Genomic DNA, 22500 nt, shown 5'->3' on the forward strand with positions numbered 1-22500 from the left:
CAAAAGGTACGTAGTCTCCTCACTGTCCCATACTATTACTGACCCATTGAACCCAGTAGGGAAAGGCCATATGATAAAACTGTGAAACGATTTCAAGTTACTAACTGGGATTTAACCCTTATCAAAGACTTTCACTCTTAAAATTCCATAATACCGATACAAATTCTCCCCAGTAAAGATTACCTGAGACCCATGGCGATATGCTGCATTCATTAGAGTCGATTCTAGAGATCTGAGAGGAAGAATATCTCCAAATATGAGCCACTTAGAAGCAGCCACTATTGCCTGAATCTGTGTTTGAATCTCCAATGACGCGGATTCCACTTCTTATGTTCAGCTCTCACCAAATTAGAAATTGATGTACTAGCAATCGCTCCTATGAGCACCACGGCTACAATTGCCAGTAGGGCCGCTCTCTTACTTCTTCTAACAGAGACTCTGGAAGCTGAAGCATCTGACTGTGGAAGCCATGTTAAGGTCTTCTCAATCCTGTCCTTAACCCTAACAGCTGTAGGAACAATTGACAAATTTTTGAGTAATTTGTATCATTCCTAACATACGAACCTGAGGTCTTTACATAAATGGCCCACCTCTAGCGACCCTCTATTCTGCTTCCTGGGCCAAAAGGTAAAGTGAATGCATACCATCTGGATGGGAGGGATTCATCCCCTTCTTTCAGTAGCCAATCACCAGTATCCACCTTGTTTTAAGTTAATGGCCGGCTCCAGCTTACGCTGAAAGTGAATCCCATATGTAAAGACTGAGGGTTTGCATGTTAGGAAAATTACAGATTTTAAAATTTCATTGCATGGTTTGTCATTAGGATAATCCCTTTTGGTCTATTACATCTTGAGGGTTATTGCTTACATAAATGTTACGTTCCTTACTAGGTTTCATAGATCTGTGGCATAATATATCTTCAGGTTTTCTCATGCAGTTGCTGTCACTAATAAACAAGGTGGTGAACCAATAATGCCTTTGAATATGGATTTTAAATGTATGGTAGAGAAATCATCTTTTCCTGTAAAACAAGGATTCCCCATTTCCCACTTGAAAGGAAATCTCTCTTTTGCCTGAGGTAGTAAATGTCCCGCTTTGTAGCAATAAAATGCTACATTGCTCCCAGCCAAAGCTGTTGACGTGAACAGACTGACTGTTAATCTAATACTGTACTATTGAAATGCTTAGGTTTAACGGTAAGGAAAAAGATACTTCTGTAAGGTTTCTATACAATGGTAATTTTATTAAAATAGTAGTAGCTACATTCCTAAGTTTATCTTTATATATTTTGCAACTTCCTGTTAGTTACTTTTGGCACCAATCCAAAGGTATAATATCGTAAACATGAAGCTAAGCAATAACTACACATGATATTTAATAGGAAATAATTATTTACCATGGAAAGCGCTTTGATAAGTTCAGTTGCTTTTACACAGTATTGTGTTACGTACTGTGTTTATATTATCCCTGCTATATACCACTCGTTGTGCCATAGTGCAGTCTTACTATAAAAATATATCTTCACTCCCTCACTCAGTCACTTAGCTGATAATCAGATGTTAGTGTGTACTTTCAAGGTATTACTAGGGAGCATCAAAGTCTGAAGGAGTCTTTTGCACGTGTGTTGATTAGGGTATCGACCCATCATCCATCAGAAATTTCAACCTTCAGGAAATTAAAAACCAGATCATGAAAATTGTGAGGATGCCTCTATAAATGTGAAAAGCAAAGTAAGTTCCCACTAATATACAATATTAGTTGGTCATTTTAAAGATATTTGTAATTTTAACCAATCCACGTACCTAGATACCTGTGCCCAAGTAAAAAGAAATTATTTGAGACCCCTAAGCTGAATAAAGTAACGAAGCAATGTTCTAATCATAAAATCAGTTAAAAAAAAAAATAAAACAGGAACATAAATATTATGTTAGCTATGCAAGCAAAATTATGAACAAAAGATTAACAATAAATCTGAAAGCAGAATGCTATACATAGTCTTGAAGAATCTCTTAGCTGTCATATCTCTCACTATTAAAAGGATGCGTTGTGAGTTATGGTTTGTTATGGAAGAGTTTCACCGTTTGTATTTAACAGATGATAAATACGCATTCTGAACTTAAGTAATATAAGTTTCCTTGTAGACCTCACAGTTCTTTGATGCAGGAGAAAGATATACTTAATCACTAGCAAGCCACCTAGATAGATAGCTTAAGATATTCATATATGGCTGCTAAATTTTTACCGTATGCATATAAAGGTATCTAATACCATAAAGCACTTTCAATGTTGAGGCGAGTAGTAATCGCTGTTATTCATTTTTTGTTTACTCATTTTTAATTTATAAAAAACAGTCTGTCTTTTCCTCTAGTCATGGATCTGTCTTTTTGTTGGTCTGTCTGTAGGCCTATGTCTGGTAAGGTTAAAGATTTTTGTGATTGGCCTTAGCTTATGAACTATACGAGATAGAGACTTCATATCTGGTATTTGGTAGCCTGTCCCAGCGGTCATTCGATTCAAATAACATGATATGACAAAGCTTAGTACTGTGTGCTGAGAACTCGGTTCATATTTAGCATATTTGGCATCTACAACCTGATTTCGTGGGTTCTATGATGTACCCCGTACTTTAGACAACCGTATGTAGATAAACATCATAGTGAGAATTACTCTTGTACTTCTTTCTTTTGGGAAGATGTTTTCCACTGTGCTTTAGCAATCAAAATATTGCATCTTTAGTCAAGATGTTTTTTTGTGGTTCCAGTCTTTCATGAACCCCATTTCATTTAGAATTTTCAGTAATAATGGTCACTTCTGAATGAAAGAGGTTTATAACAGTTTAACATTACTTTAGCTCAGATATAAAGCATATAACTGTGAAGTATTGTTATAAATTAGTTTATGCCGGTAATGCAAACAAGAAACTCTCTCTAGATGATAATTTCGAAGTTTTTATATTAGTTTCTGTATTGTTAAAAATTCTTTTGTAATTGTTAGTTTTCCGTAAATCTAAAGATGGTATGTAATTCATATATTTTTTCTTGTTTTCTCTTACAATACAACCTAAAAACAGACTTTCGAGATTAACAGGATTTGACTACAAAACTATATTTAAGGGGCAAACATTAAAAAGTATACAAATGGAATTTGAGAGTGTATTAAACAGAGACTTTTGAGACATTACATCTCCTTTTAAGTGTTTTCCACACTGAAGAGGGGACGCGATGTTTTGAAACTCTCTGTGAAATATACGCCCTTCTGATTCATGGCATTTCATATTCATTCCCGGTCAGTAGAGAGCTTCTAACATGTAAGGTGGGATTTCGAACTGCATTTCCTGATAAGCAAAGAGTACTTTCACTCTCGACCGTGTGCCAGGACCGGCTTTCCTCCGGCAGCTCTCACAGTTCGTGGAGCCACGACGGAAGATATTTCCCGACCCTGAACCTGTAAGAGATGATAGGACGTGAATGTTAGATACCAATAAAAGAAAATGGGTAGAGGTTTCAGGTTCTTAAAGAATTGCAAATTATTTATTACGAATTTATTTTATTGAAGAAAAACCTCTCGGGACAGCACTACGAGTGAAGTGTATTGACTTGATAGTATGTGTTAAGGATAGAAAATTCGTGAACAATTCGTAGGTTTTGGGATCTGGAGCCACCCCTGTTGGACTGAAAAAGACACACAGGATTTTGGATAATTGGGAATGGAAATTGTCTTGGGTGTAACTGGCAATGTCATCCGAATGGATGCGTATCATTTAAATTTCCAACTTTGTTTTATGCCATAATAAACACCCTTTATCTAAAGGTTATGGTTTGCATAATACTGTCATTATTAATTTCAATTAAAGAGACTGTGATCTGTACTGTGTTGAGTGCACTAGTTCCTAAAAATAATCTCAGTCGAGAGAGAGAGAGAGAGAGAGAGAGAGAGAGAGAGAGAGAGAGAGAGAGAGAGAGAGAGAGAGAGAGAGAGATGGCAGTTAAGATTTCGGCTACACTTCCAGAACAAAAGCTCACACAAAGGCATGTACGAGTATATGCACGCCTCGTGTACAATACTCAATACTTTAATTGTATGTATTTTGATAAAATGCTTATTCATTAACCTTTTACATATGGATCTCCTGTAAGGTTATACAGTTAGGGTTGTGTCAGTGGAGCGTTGCAGTGTTACAGCAACATGAAATAAGCGTAGTGTTGTAGGTACAGTACACATTGGCACATTGTATGTGCACAATTTATTTACAGTTACTGAAGGCAACTAGTCTATTATATTTCTATGAGTTCACGATATCAGGCTAAGATAGATGGCATTTCATAGTTTGGTGTATAAAAATTGTTCTGAATTATAGTAAAGGTTTGGTAAACGTATGGTCGTTTGAGCAAATATTTATGATGAATTCATCACTAGTATAGGATAGCTAGGGAAGGCTGAGTTATCAAGGTCTCTCTGCGTGTGGGCGTACGTGTGTTTGAATATGCAAACAATGTAGGGACCTTAGTGTGGATCGAGGACAGTGATTTCCATGAAATGATCTGTTCATCTTTCTTTCCATGAAAAGTTATCTTTTTTATGAACCTAGTTAAAATAACGAGGAATTGAATTCCATTCAGTCCTTTTAATCACTATTTACATGAGTTTTGTAATATAATCCTTGTGCTTTTAGTTGAAACGATATGAGAATAAAATTTCAAGAACTGTAATCAACGAACTTGATGGAGGTAGTTGATGATTAAAGTGTGCAGTCGTTTCCGTAGTCCTTTCAGTCGGGCGTCCGTCGTTCCTCTGACCAGGAGGTGAGTTCCTCTTCGAGCCAGGCTAACCAGTTCCTGGCCAGTACGCCTGCTTCCTATAGCATCACCACGCGTAGGATGGAAATGCTCTACCTGTTGAATGAAGCAGGCATCAGACTGATGGGCAAGCAATACAGTGGATAAAATTGACTGATTTAGTATCAAACTGATCTCAGAAGAACTGCGGCCATCAACATAAAAATATGGAGCTTGGAAAATTTGGAAACATTTACCATTTAAAAAATTCATTAACTAAAGATTCTCTACTCAACTGCTGTACATACTCCACTCATATATATGAGGTTAAAATAACGTATGCATTCAGTTCATGCTTTATTGGAAAATGGGGGCTTCATATTTGGTGGCCAAGATTATCAAGATTTGTCAAGATAATAATAGGGATGTCTCTAAGACCTTGGATTCCAATTTACTTCAAGGTAACAATTGTTTTCACAGAAGAGTTTCAAGACTTAGACCTACTTGGATGAGAACTATGAGATGGGAAGCTGGAGATGAGTGGAGATGTGTAGAAATGAAAGCACAGGAAAGACGCAAGTGGCGTAATTTCACAGAGGCCCATTGCGTTGTACGGCATCGGAGGCGATGATGATGTAAGGCTAGTCAGAGAAATAAGCAGAGTAGCGTCTTGGAAGAAGCACTGAACTCGACAAAGCTAAGTGATTCCTATCCAGGCGTGTTATTTAGATTGGAGATGATGGATGAAGGAAGGTCAGTTCGAGACTGAGGGCAAGGAACTGGAAGACTGATGATGGGAAAAAAGGAATAGGAGGTCTGGTACACTTGAGAAATTTGTTGCCAGAGAAGCGGGAAAGTGAAAGTGAGAAAACGGGACCATGAGGAACTTTTAGGAAATTTTTTAGAAATTGAGGAAGAGCAAATGCTGTACTGTCAACAACAGCAAATGTAGAGGGGAAAATACAAAAATATTAAATCAGTTAACACTGAAAAGCAAAGCTACAAGTGCGAATTCTGAGCCTTGGGCTTTAATTAAGTGTTTTTGGTCAACTCCGTACCATACTCGGTTACGTCTGAGATGCGTCCATGGAATATAGCGATGCAAGAATCACATAGAGCATTTTAGATTCTTTATGGGAATTTTTCCAGGATATATCACTAACAAAAACCTGAAATACCAGCAATTAACACCAAGTACAGGTACAAGTTTCATCTTTTGATTTATGCGTCATAGTTTTCAAATTCTTGTTACCGTTGCCGCAAGAGCCTTGAGTTGGTTCAGTCTCACTTGAACAGTTGCATCCTGTTGAAGCGCCGTTGCTAAAGCCGCTAGGTCTCTGACTGGCCGTGTCTCTGGCGTCTCCACTTCAACTTCTCCTCTCGTCTCTCCACCAACCTCCCAAACTTGTGCCCTAGACACCTGGGAGACAGGCAAAGGGTGGTGTTAGAAAAACGGCAAATGGAAAGGAAAGATGTGATTTTAGATTTCTAATAGTGGTCTTATGCACGTGCATTATCCACAGGTGCTGTGTTGAGTGATGTAATGATACAATTTCACCAACATTTCCCTTTTACACCTCACTCCACACAAAACTGGATAATGGGAATGCAGTCATAACGAAATCCATTCAGCAACTCAGTCATTTGTAAAGGTATATACCTCTTCCAAGAAGCGAGTAATGGCAGCATTTCTTCTTCTGGCTGACTGCAGTGATCTGTGAGCTTCCAGAGATCTGAGGAGCTCCGTCTCTTTATCCAGGAGAGCGACCAAAGCTCTCCGGCGTGCTCTCCCTGATAGAGTGGCGTTGATCTGAGAAACTTGCTTTTTCCTCCAGTTCTCCAGCCGGGAATATAGTTCTGCCATTGGAACAGCTCCCCGCCAGCCCTAAGTGAAAGACAAGAAGATTGCAAATCATGTTTTTCTAAAGCTCTGCATAGTTAATTTCCACCTTAATTTTATTGATTGGTATTTAAATATTTAATACTCATTACAGTAGTTTAGTTCCTGGATTCTTTTCACTTGAATAATAATCGCTTTTGTGCACTTGTGGAAATATGTTAAGTAAGAAATCCTCGGGAGACTATGATACTGATAGCTGTCTTGTATTTGGTACTCGTATTTCCAGAATAGCTTTAACAAGATAACTGACTAGACCCTAGTTTCTTTAATTTATTCCATTACATGTAAATGGAATGGATCACAGCATACTGTTACACAAGAAAGAACAGAGCTAGAGTTTAGAGTTTATAATATTAAGTATTGCTTTAAAAGCAGGTCAGTATGTACCAAGGTCAAATTATCCTGAGAACATGATTCCCCTAGGATGTGGGCAGTGCCGTTAGTTCACCTGACACGGCGCTCTGTAGGCATTACTCAAGATTTTTTGCAATGTCCCTTCAGCCCCCTTTCATTACTTTTTTTATAATTCCGTTCATATTCTTTTTCTACCATCTAACTTTCCATCCTATCGTAACAATTGTTTCACAGTCCAACTGCGAGGTTTTCCTTCCGTTACACCTGTAAAACCTCTTTACCCTGAATTTCCCTTCCAGCTATGAATGACCTCATTGGTCCTGGTGCTTGGCTTTTAGCATGAATTTTATATTCCATTCCATTCAATTATGGCAAAGCAGAATACACATTTCGGGAGGGCCAATCCCGACAGCAAAAATGAAACTTGCTGTAAATTGTATAGTGCTGTACACTTTCTGGTAAGCTCTTAGAACATCTAAGTACCGCACTCCACCTTAACTTTCAGGAAATTAAAACATACGTACAATATAGATTAATTGATGCAGATAAGCGACTTTCCATTTTCTGTTGCTAACTAGATAACTTACATTCAATTGTTGGATAGATAAAGTAGCTTTCGTTATTGGACTGATAACTTGATTTTTGGTACTCGGTGGAGTGGCTGTCTTTAACTTTGTTAGGTAACCTACCTTCAGTTGTTGAGAGCTTACCTAGTTTTGATGCTAGCTGTCTTATAATGAACAGGTAGCTTAGCTTATGTTGCCAGATAATAGTATACCTTTTGTTGTTGACTAGTGCTGTGCTCAGTAGACTGCGGAGAGGAAGAAGTGGTCAAGGAAGACGCATCATTCCCATCGCTTGGATTTGGTGGCATTTGTAGCCTTTGCTAGAGCAGAGAAAAATGAAAACCAGTCAAGGCAAACCTTTCACAAGTGGACCATTCATTTTATTTGTTTATGTTATTTAGTAATTGACTCCCGGGTAATTCCTCATGTAGTCTGGTAAAAAAACCGTGATTTGTGATTCAGAAATAGCATTTAAACTTAACAAGGCTTTCCAGGTAGCACCTTCCCAGCACAAGGCTGGCTTAATCTAGATAGATAGGTGACACCGTCAAACATGTTACAACATTGAGAAGCATGTTACTGTTAAATTATTAACAATGAAACATTTAGAGAATTACTGTTTGGCAAAGTACCTACCCTTCTTAATTGTTTGACCTGGCGACGAGCCAACCACCCCCTGGCCAGCCTTTGCAAGAGCAAAATCTGAAAACAAAAGGATTCAGGTATAATTATCACACGGGAGTTTTCACAGGATTCAGGATGTGATGATTTTTCTCCTGAGAGTGCTTTGGGTAGCGTGCTTGTCAGCACCTGGAAATTCTATTTTTTTTTTTGAGTAAGTTAGCTACCACAATATAATTACATAAATAATCTTTATACAGCAAAAAATCCTCAACCAGGAATACAAAAACATTAAGATCATTCCTGAAGTTAAATTTTCATTTGGTCAGAGCATCATTCAGTACTTTCAAAGGAAACTCACCTAAAGCCACTTGACAGAAAATCATGCTAGAAGGTTGTTATCTGAGATAACTGATCTCTTGCATAGCTGAAAATGCCAACATCACCTCCCCGAAATATAGCACGCAATTTACGATTTGGGGAAAAATTTGCTTTTATAATCCGAATTGCTCCATCAAACATCATTGTTGATCTTTGCTTGGTTGGCACAGCAAAAGTGAGTGCCATTACTGTCCCTTTGGTATGTACATCTGGCAACATCTGTGGAGACCAGTAGTTGTCAGGGCCTATCCAGTCACCCTTTAGGTCGAACCAGCCCCCATCAGTGGCCAGAATAACCCAGGACAGCTGAAGAGTGGGATTCCAAGAGCTTCTTCTAGGACAGATTTGGAATTCCTCTCTGGTCGCCAAACATGCTCCCAGTGGCGGTTGTTCTTTAAATGGGCGTTCCATTATGACTTAAAAGTCTTTCACATTACTCCCTAGACCTGGAAGTAGCTGCGGTACAAGGTACTCCCATTCTGTAGTGTAACCGATGTTTTATTGAAGACTTTGTAAATGCATGCAGTGTGCTAGATATAACTGGCCAAACAAAAATGTAGCCAATAATAAGTATGAATGGTACATAGTGTCACTGACACTGGTAACTGAATTTTTATTTACTTTTTTCTGTCTGATGAATACTACACAGACCATCTTTTCACAAGTTGAGGCAGTGATAATCATAAACATCAAGGGCAGAATTAGCCAATGGTAATTCCATCTTTCCAAGACAAGCGCTTGTTTAAATCTAAGGTCTAAATAAGGATGAATTCAAGGCACTGAGCCTCCAGACTTTTACGTCCAAGAGATGGCAAGATAATTATTTTATGTAAAGAAGTATGCGGTTAGAAACTGTTATATTGCTTCAGATTTAGTGAGCAGATAAGGTAAGAGGACCTGTTTGGTAGTAAATCAAAGAAAAAGAACCAAATTACTCTTAAAATGCCCTGGAATGATCAAGTCAGGAAACAGCCTTGTTGCTAGTAGTGTTGATGTGGGTTCTGATTTATCATGCTGTTGGTGAACATGTGATTAAACCTCTCACTTTTGTCAATATTTTCATCTTCAAATAATCTATCTTGAAAAGATCTCATAGCACAAATTGTTAACTGCCTATCGAAAGCATTAGGCTTCCTTCATGTTGTTATGTCCGAATTTCCATACTTTATCTCGGTAACTAAAGCCTTACTGTGGTATATAAGCCATTGTCTAGAATATTTCCTTTATCTTTTGCTTATCGTCGTGATAGGATTAAATCAAAGGTTATCAGTCTAATACAATATCGTTCCCTTGCCCCTGCTATAAATTCCCTATCTCCCTGTTGTAAGCTAACCTTGCCAGTCCACCCCTTATCACTACCTTGATAAAGGGAAATCTGTAATACTTTAATGAAAACCTTTGGTCACGCTCAATTTCCCTTTGCAGACAGCTTCGGAATTATTTTTTTTTTCTTGACTTATAACACCCATCTTTCAAGTGACAACCTTGCGTTCTTCATAGATTTTCAGCTTTCTTTATTCTTCCCTATGAATTTTTTTTATCCATTAGGTCCCTGTGTTGTTCATCCTCTTAAACACCATAGGATACTAGTGTTACGGTAGTCATTTTCAAAGTCAGGCTTCATTATAGGAATTACCTCGATGTGGCCATTGGCGGAGTCCCTGTCAATCAGAAAGTTGTAAGTACAAGATCCTCACCCTGTCAAGGTCATATCTGAAGCTCGGTGAATATTCCATTGGCGTAATGATGATGGAGTCGGGAGAAAGAATCATTGGGTGCAGGTACGTCGTTTGTGTGGAAGCATTACGATTTGTTTGGGTACTACAGCATCGGGTTTTCACCGTCTGAGTCCCGCGAGTGACCTGGGCTAAGGAGAGTGGAGAAACGAAAGTCGGTTAATTTCTGCTCTTTCTCACTTCGGGAAAGCAAACCATCGTTTACACATCTACTGAATTTTTTTAAGAGACTGAGGCCCGTTCCAGTGAAATGCAAAATATTTAAATGGAAGTATATGCTTCAAAAAGAAGGGCATCGTGCTTACCCCATACAGATGGGAAACAAGCACGTTAAAAGAAGAAGATACTTTTGAGAAAAGGCAGTCAGTCATTTTGATATTTATTCATGTTTTTCGTATATCTTTTGTAATAATTGTAATTGTCTGTGAGCTGATTGGACATGTCTTGCATTTTCACCTAATAAGAGGTTATTATCACTTATAATATTACATATAACTTAAATAGACAGTTTGAAATCACCCGTTTACAAAGCACATTTCTCAGCAAAAATGCAACCAGAATATAGAAATTTGACTGTGCACACACGCTCACAGGGCGGGGTGTGGGGGGCAGGGGAGATTAAGTGGAATCACACTCCTACCTGAATTCTACACGGCCGATGGAAAATTGTAAATTCAAGTCATAATTATTGGAGCTTATGTCATAGACTTACAACGGTTACCTTGATAAATTTACGCAAGAAACTGAAACAGCAAGAGAATCCTTAATAGATTTTAGTACAATATAATGTAGCACACAAAGCGAATTCGGAATTTATGCTGTTATGTTCTTAGATAGTGAAGTATTTTCTTTGGCAACAAAGGTCTTGCACGTGCGCAGATGCTAAGACTCGTCCCCATTTAAACCTGTAATAATACTCAGTGAATTCTGGATTTTAGTAATTGCTTTATTGAATGTGATTAATCAAATTTCATGCTCTGTACACTGCCTATAGCTTACCTGTTGTTACACAATATAAAAATTTAGAGTTGGCCACTGCTTCTCATATGTATATGTATGTGTGTATATACATATGTATATATATATATATATATATATATATATATATATATATATATATATATATATATATATATATATATATTCCACATGAAACTCATTCATTAATATTGTATGTGATATAAGTTTTTTTTTAATTTGAAATATTTAGACTACTCTTTTAAGCCCCTTTGGCTTCTTTCTTATTATTAATTGAATTTCTGCAGCAGTTAGACTTCCACCTCCTCATCAGTCAGCAGAATTTATTGGAAACGAAAAGTATTGAATTTTCTCATCGTGTAAATAAAAATGATAAATTTCAGTGTACCTATTTTTGGTGATTTTTTGAAAACAGTAGCCAACAAGTGTCACTTACCGATAACTTACAACCTGTTCGTACTTTTTGCCTTTGTTTCACTGCCCTATGTCGTATCACATCTAACACAAATAGTAATGATATATATATATATATATATATATATATATATATATTTATATATATATATATATATATATATATATATATATATATATATATATTTATATATATATATATATTTATATATATATATATATATATATATATATATATATATATATATATATATATATATATATATATATATATATATATATATATATGGCAATTTATTTTACTTTTGTGCTGAATAAGAAAAAATGAGGTATCTCTGTTTAACGATTTTTGGTGAATTAAAAAACTGCAAACATTTTCCAATAGGGCTAACTTTAACTCGTGATACGTATGCTTTATATTGGTTTTAGGGACTTTTTAACATATCATAATAAATTACAACTCATTAACTTTACAATGACATCGAATTTATGAACGTAGCATTTAATATAAAGTTACACGGAACGATAACAAAAAATTACCGCAATGCATGTTCGTACGGCAACTGCATCAACCCGTACAAAGCAAGGTTTGGTGAGTACCTAACGGTCAATTCGTACCTATGGTAATGGCGTTATAAGTATCATAAACAAAAACATACCCTTCGTGGAGGAATGTAAGGCAAACGGCTATTTATTTTTTTAATAAATACACGTTGATAAAAGATAGAAATGAATATATATATCATTCTAATAAATAATTATCAATAAACATTTTATTTTCCTAAATGACGGGAGTGCAGCAGTAGGTGCGAATTGACTGGTAGTTACTCTTCCAGTCTTGCTCTTCACGGGATGATGTAGTTGCCAGGTGTCCATTTCAGATGAGAGCGTGTGAATCGGGGAACTTAGGTGGATGCTTCGTTTTTTCGTGCATATTCTATGTTCGTGATCGTAAGACAGATGTTACTTAGTTCTTCGATCAAGTTTATATAATGTGCTGAGATAGACTCGGGAAGGCCTGTGTATATGGTTAAGTGTCAATCGTTCTGTCCTGTGTCTCTTACTCCTCACCAATCTGGTTGCCGATAATTAATTCCAAACCTCATTTAAACCAAAAAATTTTTCAATGTTGATTTTATCGAGGTAATAAACAATTACATTAATAACTGTCATAAATTGAGTTGGGTCGAATGATGGCCACGTGCATTTTGAATTACATTGCTTTATGAATGAGTGAAAGTAAGTCTAATACAGTAAGACATCTGTTTAATTTTTTGGCTGCACTAAACTGATTATAGAGTTTGCAGTGGGAGGAGTTTAACTTCGCCGTGTTCCTCTAACTTTATGCTCTGTAGGTTTTCAATGTTGATTTTATCGAGGCAATAAACAATTATAATAATTCTTATAAATTATGATCAAAATTCACATAAATTCTGATAAAAAATTTATGTTATAGAGGATTTGGATGTATTGTTGTAGGTCAGTCTGACAGCACCTGGAAGAAAAGGTGGAGTGTCAGGTGAAAAATGAGAATTAACCCATAAAGCACTGGAGGAAAAGTTGACGTAAAAACGAAGATTTATTTGATTTGTCTATGTTTGTGTCTGTCACTGGGTACGGGTTTGATTTTGAGTTGTATACCTTTCTGGGGTGACACAGAGGCTGTACGCAAAATTTTGTCTGGGTCTGTCAAGCAGTTTGGATTTCTATAGTGTCCAAACAAATAAACAAACATTCACTATTATATAATAGAAATATATATATGTATGTCTTTTTATCACATCACCGTGATTCATATACACCCAGTAAGCTACAAACTTCCTTTAATATCCAATTCGCTCTACCTCGGAAATAATATATTTTCATATATGTTACCGAAGGGAAATTTTTAGTTGATAATAAGTTCGTCGTCCCGTGGGCCTGTGGCTTAAGGCGTCCACTGTAGTCCTGAGTTCTTGTCCTTCGTTGGTTCGAGCCCACGAGACGACGGGCTTATTATCAACTAAAAAATCCCCCTTCGGTAACATATATGAAAATATATTATTTCCGAGGTAGAGCGAATTGGATATTAAAGGACGTTTGTAGCTTACTGATTATATATGTATGTATGTATGTATGTATGTATGTATGTATGTATGTATATATGTATGTATGTATGTGTATATATATGTTATATATATATATATATATATATATATATATATATATATATATATATATAGAGAGAGAGAGAGAGAGAGAGAGAGAGAGAGAGAGAGAGAGAGAGAGAGAGAGAGAGAGAGAGAGAGAAAATCCTTATCAGGTTAATTAATTGGGCTATGATGCAAACTTCTGGGCAAGAATGAGACATACTTTTAAACGCAACTATACACGCTCATGACAGTATATCGTTTCATTCTCCTTTATCAGTTAACTAAGTAAGAATGTCAGCCTGGCTTGTTTCCAACAGTCTATGACGTGAAAAATCTCTTTTCACAATACCGACCAATGTGCACACATCCACACGCATGCAAAGACAAGGTCAAACTATATTATTATACTATTTATTAGTGCTGTACCTTTAGACATGCATTTGCATAAATCTTGGTTCTCTGTCCCACTTTCATCATTGTTTTAGTAAGTTCATGTACCTTTCTTCCTCCTTTGAAACAATCAAGGGCTCTTAAATTCATTTTCTCTCTTACTCCTTATTTTTACATTTTCCCTTAATTTTCTTCATTCAAGTCTGTTTAATTTTGGTCTAGAAGTCATCCCAAAGCCTTCTGTTTGTTTTTCATCAGACTTTGAGATAGATTAATTTTGAAGTTGACCTCCATGCTACAGTGACAATGTTTGTTAAAATACCTGAGGATATTTAACTCTTAACTTGCAAGTAGCGGCGTAGGCGGGTTAGGGACGCTTTGTGAGTAGCAGCTTAAGCTGCAATGACTTCAGTTATTGGTATTTTCTGCGTGCCAGGGAGTGGGATCATAAAGGACTAATTGGGAACTCCACTTGTTCATTGCTATTATATTCACTGGACGCTGTAACAAATGATAAAGAAATGGAACAAAATTGAATGAGATCTTAACAACTCAACCTTTTTTGTTTTTTATAAGACAGAGGTTAAATGCCAGTTACACGTACTAGGTCTCGTTTTGGGAGGAGGGACTGTCTGAGTGGTAGCGTTGTGGAAGTGGATCCCAGAGACTCTGTGCTTGAATCCTCCCAGCCAGGGCTTCCTACAGCTTCCCCACTCGACCTCCACCACAACCTCTCTCTCCCCACCATCACCTGGAAGGAAATGTGAGAAAACAAAGGCAGAGTTTATCATTATTTAACTCAGGCTTGTCTAATGGACTGAAAAAAAAACGGTTTACTCTGTGCAAGTAGTTACTACGACTATATAATCACATCTTCATTTAGGTCCCTGGTACATGCATTTAGGTATTCCACCCTATATTCTGTCTCTGCTGTTTGCAGTTAAAGTTTTTTTCTTTATTTACATGGTCATCTTATATAATTCATTATTGTTTTGTCCTTTTAATGAGGTCTGTGACTTTTCCCGTAATACTGATAAACTAAGAGTTTTTAGTTTTACTTCTCTGTTACTTTGAGAAATAGATTATTGCACTCACACTTTTGCTGCAAAGTGATGAGGATAATCTGCTAAGCAAACATCAGATGTGTGGAAGGACTAATGCCCTAAAGGCCAAAATCTAATCACAGAAACAAGAATCCGTAAAAAAACGAATGCTCAGTTTACGCGATGATGGACGAACCTAACAACCCCGGATAAAGCTATACGCAAAGAAAAGCCGGGAAAGATAGTCATGCGCATTAAGTTTCTCCACTGTCTTTTCCCTTACTGTAAAAGGTCCAGGACAGGAGTCTCTAGGTGTTACTTTTGCAATCTGCTTCACTTCAACTGCAATATGCAACAAAACCACGGTGCGTGAGTTTGAAGCGAGCACTGTAATTTCGAAAAGCCAAGTTCCCATGAATATATTGTCCAAATCAAAGTTTTAACTAAGGGAGTGTATGGCAATACTGTCAGAATATTCCATGTGCAAGTTAAGGTTTTTATATATAAAAACTGTCATTTAGAAAAAAGGCACCACTGCAATCATGAAATTCATAGTTTAGTGATAGTATCTCAGTGTAGAGAGAAACATTAGCATTAATTGACTTAACCGCTAACATTAACTGCATTCAGTTCTGGCCTGAACTGTAGCAAACATTACCTTTCACTTAGGCATATACGACCAGGATCTGGAAGGGGTTACAATCTAACAATTCTTTGCAAACCAAATTCAGCCTTACCATCTGTGACGATAACGGTGATGACATCTGGGGTTGGGATGGGTGACGTCACTGGGGCAAGTAGCGTGAGCGGGTGGGAGCGTGGCCGCTTTGAGGACACGGCAACTTGAACAGTCTCATTGGCTTCGACTCCAGCATCCCTCAGAGTGGAACCCTCTTCCAGGATACCTCCGCGTAAGGTGAGCTGGAAAGAAGACCGGTAGAGCAAAAATAAAAGCTGACTGCCACTGAAATTCAGCCTCTTGGGCTAACGATATTGGTAATAAATCTTAGTGAAGTTCGGTAGCCAGCAAGATAAGTTCAGATACAGAGTGCAAAATCAACTCTGAAATTTCCAGTGATATTTACTTAATGTTGGTTACATTGTATTTTATGATTTTGAGTGTTTGGCAATATTTAGAGTTACTTTTGAATTAAAACTTCCAGACTTGCAGTATTTAAGCTGTTTTGTTTGCATGAATTTCCAGATTGTACGAAAGTAATGATGCTTGTTTCTGGGGACGTTACTCACCAGCATCCTGGACCTTTGCCTTCTAATAAGAAAATTGTTCAAAGAGATGATTTGCTACTTACAGCAACAGAAACTGTTAATCGACAGTTTTCAAATCATTCATATTTATCCATTTTTCTTAAGCTTCATCTCATTAATGAACTTCCATTATCCTCACCATTTCCAGTACCATTTCAGTTATTGCATGCTACCAATCTTGCACTGTCTGCATCCTAAGCTTTCTGAATAGGAAGAAATTCTGAATTTGCTTATTACTTAATTTTGCCATGATGTAATTTTATACATGCAAATTTATACATGTATAAAATACATTGGGGTTGTACCATTTTCTTCAAGCATAGCAAGTTAATGCAAATGAAACTGGATAACAAAGTTTTCCCTGTATGGTGGAAAAAAACCATAGAAAATAGCAGTAAAACTGGTTCTGATAGTTATTCTCTTTATGTCATCCTACTGCCCAACCACCAGCAACTGCATTCTTTTTAGACAATATGTTGACCAAGACACAAGTTGCTTGTTGAGATGCTACCAGTAGACGGAAGCATGACACACCGTGGATCCCTCTTTAGGTACAGCCCTCTTCTCTGACAACAGTGAATGTACATCAATATTTTCTCCTCATCATGAGACGTACTGAAAGGGTTTAGACCCTACTAAACTCAGCTGCATTCTGTTTTAGGTAATAGGTTGGCCAAGACACCAGTCGCCTATTGAGAAACTACCTGTTTAGGTTCAGCCCTCTTCTCTGACAGCAGTGAATGTACATCACCATTTTCTCATCATGAGAGGTATTGAAAGGGTTTAGACTCTACTGATTCTCTTGAAAACCCAGCTGTCCAGTGATAATGCTTCTGATTCTTTTAAAGCTTTTCACTGTAACCTCGAATCACACTTTAATTTTCCTATCCATACTTTTTCTGTCAGTTCAGCACTCCATTTTCATTCTTCTTTCCCCTCCCAGCACCTTGCAGTTCAGTGCATTCAGTCTCGAAATTGCTCCATTCTCAACCATTACCTCTGAACTTTTGCGACTATCGGAATGGGAATCCGGTAATGTAGTCAATTCAGTGCCTTCAAGACACAGCTTCTTACTTTTCTTTCTCCTCTGTCATCCAGCTCTTCAGTTTTTTGGTGAATAGTACCTCTAACGTGTATCATTACTTCGTTGTTCCTGTCTTGGAGAGATGGAGATTACTCTGGTTTACCTTAAAAAACTGGGTTCTTTGCTTAGATGATTTTAAGTCTTTCATTCGTTTCGGTTGTTAAAGTTTTATAGCATAATTATTCATCTCTGTCCAAAGTATTGGTTTCATATTTGGGCTGCTGTTCAATTTGCCTCCCTCCATGATAGGCCTGGCCCAAAGGCAGTTCATTTGATTAATGACCCGACTCAAACTTAATCTCTCAGCCTTCTCTTCTACGGGGAAGCTTGTCTCTCTTGCTCTCTCTTTTCTTTATGTACAGTTTTAGTAACTGGTTTATTGCCTTAATCACCCTGAACATTGGTAATCTTATTGCAATTACTGAGCGTTGGGTTTCTCTTTCTGCCTCTGTTTTTCCTGACACTTGATAACCTGATTTCCTTTACGAGGCAGTAAGTGTATTTGTTCCCTGACAGTTAAATCTCACTTTCACTCTTATTTTTTTATCCAGCCGGGCCTAGAAAAAAGTTAGGGTTGCCCAATGTATCTCTCATTGGAAACCTTTAAAGTACAGAAACTCTAAGTGAATACCACAGCTCTTTTTGTCTACGTTACCTTTCAGATTTAATAAGAACGGGCTACCCTAACTTTTTTCTAGTCCAGGCTGGATAAAAAAAATAGAGTGAAAGTGAGATTTAACTGTCAGGGAACAAATCTACTTACTGCCTCGTAAAGGAAATCAGGTTGTCAAGTGTCAGGGAAAACAGAGGAAGAAAGAGAAACCCAACGCTCAGTAATTGCAACAAGATTACCAATGTTCAGGTTATATATATATATATATATATATATATATATATATATATATATTTGAGAGAGAGAGAGAGAGAGAGAGAGAGAGAGAGAGAGAGAGAGAGAGAGAGAGAGAGAGAGAGTGTGTGTTTCGAATATGACATGGCAATTAGATTGCAGTTACTGATACCGTGGTCAGCAGCTCTCACTCCCGTTTTATCTTCGTGGGTTTTACGTTCGTCAGTTTGTTTTCTTTGTATTATATATTCTTGTCTTATAACACCAGACTGGAACGAAGCTTGTCACAAAATACATTCAAAAGGCAAAATCGAAACGGAAAACATTGTCTGTAGAGTGCAACATTGTTTACACAGAAGGAGAGAGAAATTCTAGTGTTTGAAGATAATAAAAATGATGTCCACGTCGAATAAACTGAAGAATTCAGACTGTGAAAAGAATGTCTAGTACAGTTCCTTACCTCGAGGAAAGGCGCCGGGACTTGAGTAGCATCGCTGAGTTCGGTCCTCAATAACCGCAGGTTCTCGTGCAAAGGCCAAGCTTTGGTGATGACGCCCAGATTTCCTTCCAGAACAAGCTTCACCGTGGCCACTGCGCCACTGCCGCCTGGCCACCGACCCTGTTCAAGAGCACATCAAACGAAAAGAAGAATTAATAAGAAACATGGCGTGACTGCTCTTGAGATGCGTGGCGTACATACCTTTTTTTTATAGAAACTGTTATCAAAACTCTCCTCCATGAACCATGAAAGTCTGAATGAAAGTAAGTTTGGTTTTGAGACTATAGCACCACAAAATTGTTGGAATACGTTCATTGGGCTTTCAAACGGGCAACTTCCTTTCCTCTTTTAAAGTGTAAAACTTGTTTGAAATTTTGTTAATTCTTTTAAGAAATGAAGGTGTATATCTGTCACTCCAAGCGCACAGGGAGAGTTTGTCGCCGATTTTAAATTCTTGATACAGTAGGCCTATACTGTCGCGTAGGCCTATACTGTCGCGCGATGCCAAGTGGCGAAAGGTGTAAGAAAAGTGGAAAACGTTAGTGCGTAAAAAAATTCAAAATGGTCCTTTTGGTAAGATTTTTCTTTTTTTTTTTTCGAAGATACTGAGAAGATTAGATAAAGACAGGATTCACAAAGAATGTAGCACCATCACCGTCACCACCACCACCACACCTAGGCACCCCCGTTGATGGAATGCCAACTACGCCACTGATAAGAACACGAATCATTGTATGAAAATGATGAAACCGAATCTCATAAATTTTGCGATTTGAGAAGAAAGCTTTGAGAAGAATATTGTGAGTCAGATGGGTGGCAGCGTGAGAGATGATACCGCAGCGTAAATTACATCAGTTCCATTTGTAGATGAGATAAAGGAGGAAGGGAAATGGAGATGGCTGGCTCATGTCCTTCACACATTTCGTGGGACTATAGTACTCCAGAAAAGTTGGAAGACCCAGACCTACTAAATTGATGAACTTGAAATTCGGCGACCAAACGGTGCTTTGTAAAGAGGATGGTGTGAGGTTAAGTTTTGATGAGGTATATTAACAGTTGATGTTTGATCGAGACTTAACGTCAAATGAGATTATAAAATGAATTTTGCTACTGATAAACATCGGTAAGTCTTGAAACGAGTAGTGTGTCCTCGAAGTCCATATATATATATATATATATATATATATATATATATATATATATATATATATATATATATATATATATATATATATATGTGTGTGTGTGTGTGTGTGTGTGTGTATGCATGTATATATATACATACATACATACATACATATATATATATTATATATATATATATATACATATACATACATACGTATATATATATATATATAATTATATATGTATATGCTGTATATAGCCATTGAAAAGGTATATTAATTTTGGGATCAGTATGAAAGGTTTGGCTCGACAGGCTGATAGGGAACAGCGACCCAATTAAGAAGTGGGCAAAGCTTACGACAAAGAAGAAGAAAGTTTTGGCTCGAAATGGTCGTATGTATTCTAAAATAATTAACATAATTAGCCATACCACTTTAGAAGAAAAAAAACTGTAAATCAAATATTCTAAGCATAGGATTATAGATCGTAACCTGTAACTGACCACGTTTTCTGTATTTGTGTCAGGTCATATTTCATATCAGTTAAAAAAACAGGGGGCTGCTTTATAGAAACCTTCATTCTCGTAATTGTGCGATGTGAACATTTCAGTTTTTCAATACAATGTAAATAATATACTTAGGACTTTTTCCAGAGCGCGACGGTTACTACGTTCGTCGACAAAGATTAGTTTTAATCGAGGACGTTATAAATAAAATTGGTTCAATATGCGGTGAGATCGAACGGGTACACACAATCAGTTCTCAAGGTCCGACCGCGGTCTAAAAGGGTCGACCTACTAAAGACTCCTGCAAAACAGCTGATTTCATCGATATCTCACAAGGCTGTAGCAGTCGAAGAACCGGTTGTGGCAAGAACTTGGTGGATCTCGCCTGTAGGCAGCGGTGCCCTTGAATTGTTCGCAACACGGTTGCTTTAGCGAAAGCAGGTGACGTTTGAGAGAGAGAGAGAGAGCCGGTGTATGTGTGTGTGTGTGTGTGTTGAGATCTCGTGAGTTTTTTTTATTCTTGAACTGCTATTATTCATGCACTTTTGTTCTGAAGTTATTAGCAACGCCGTGTGTCCAAGGCTTAATACGGCTAAAAACGGTTAGGGAGCTGTGATATATATCTTGACTGGTAGTTGAGTCTTCCTTTAATATTTTACTTTGTTTTCCTGTTCCCTCGAAATCCTTTATTTATTTATTTATTTATTTATTTTTTAGCGTACTGCGGTCTGGCAAACGTTATTTGGCCGATAAGGTGTCTAGGGGCATTGAATCACGCTTTTCCAAATTGCGATTCTAGTAGCTATTACGAAAAGAAATGACTCTGACCATTCATGAGGGTTATGTAGATCGTCTGTGAATAATTCAAATGTATGAGCAGAAGGAATGATTTTTTTAAAATGAATATCTTGACATCTGAAAAGAAAACACATGCATATGGAAATTCGACCAAGAAATTATCCTGAGGTCGGTCAGGTTGAGTTGGGAAGGTCAGACGTCATAGATAACGAGACTTCCTGGACACCGTAATCAGGCCAAGGAATCACTTTTAGGTAGTGGTTGACACATTTATCATCTTGTCATCAATCACGATTACCCAAAAGAAATTTTGACAGCGAATTTCTCTCTCTCTCTCTCTCTCTCTCTCTCTCTCTCTCTCTCTCTCTCTCTCTCTCTATATATATATATATATATATATATATATATATATATATATATATATATATATATATATATATATATATATATATATATATATATATATATATATATATATATATATATATATATATATATATATGGAATTCTAATAGCCACAGTGCCCTCTTAACTTCTCGAGAAGTTAAGAGGGCATTGTGGCTATCAGAATTACATATGGTCTGGTAAAAGTGACCAGTAGATTCTACATATATATATATATATATATATATATATATATATATATATATATATATATATATATATATATATATATATATATATATATATTTTGTGTGTGAGTCCTCGGCCATCAGAGAACAGAGAACAAAGTGCAAAACATGAGCGCCATATAAAAACTATGAAATTATTGCACAAGCACCAGACGAACTCTTCCCTTGTAAAATTAGAATCTCTCTTAATAAAACACCATACACCAAAACTCAGCGACCAATTATCCATTGCCTCCTTAAAGCGGTTAAACCGGTTACTACTGATTTATGGTTCCAACGATTTTCGTGTCCAAGTGTCACTCAGAGGTTTTACCTTGAGCAGAAAGGGGGCCCTCCTCTGTTGACCTGGTTTTATTTGTTAGTTTTAAGTTTTTTTTTTTTTCTTAATACGCTTTTAATAATCCTTGATTTGAAGTTTATATTTTTGTCATTTTTAAGACTTGAATTATAT

At 36.9% G+C, this 22500-nt stretch overlaps 1 protein-coding gene and 1 long non-coding RNA gene across 3 annotated transcripts in view; one reads left to right on the forward strand and one right to left on the reverse strand.

Annotated features, from left to right (window-relative positions):
* Positions 1 to 22500, forward strand: part of LOC136847663 (uncharacterized) — an 86305-nt gene that overhangs the window by 2218 nt on the left and 61587 nt on the right. The gene's annotated exons all lie outside the window — the stretch shown is intronic.
* LOC136847659 (IQ motif and ubiquitin-like domain-containing protein) overlaps positions 1223 to 22500 on the reverse strand; it is a 29906-nt gene continuing 8628 nt past the window's right edge. Inside the window, exons 2-11 of the mRNA XM_067119461.1 lie at positions 18948 to 19106; positions 16028 to 16211; positions 14852 to 14998; positions 10295 to 10464; positions 8232 to 8297; positions 7808 to 7915; positions 6436 to 6660; positions 6028 to 6195; positions 4719 to 4892; positions 1223 to 3444 (exon numbers count right to left, since the gene is read on the reverse strand). Coding sequence (XP_066975562.1) covers positions 3355 to 3444; positions 4719 to 4892; positions 6028 to 6195; positions 6436 to 6660; positions 7808 to 7915; positions 8232 to 8297; positions 10295 to 10464; positions 14852 to 14998; positions 16028 to 16211; positions 18948 to 19106 — 1491 coding nt within the window. The 3' untranslated portion in view covers positions 1223 to 3354. The remainder of the gene's footprint in view (positions 3445 to 4718; positions 4893 to 6027; positions 6196 to 6435; positions 6661 to 7807; positions 7916 to 8231; positions 8298 to 10294; positions 10465 to 14851; positions 14999 to 16027; positions 16212 to 18947; positions 19107 to 22500) is intronic.

The sequence above is a fragment of the Macrobrachium rosenbergii genome, chromosome 17 (assembly GCF_040412425.1).
Source record: "Macrobrachium rosenbergii isolate ZJJX-2024 chromosome 17, ASM4041242v1, whole genome shotgun sequence".
In the NCBI taxonomy this organism is placed as follows: Eukaryota; Metazoa; Arthropoda; class Malacostraca; order Decapoda; family Palaemonidae; genus Macrobrachium; species Macrobrachium rosenbergii.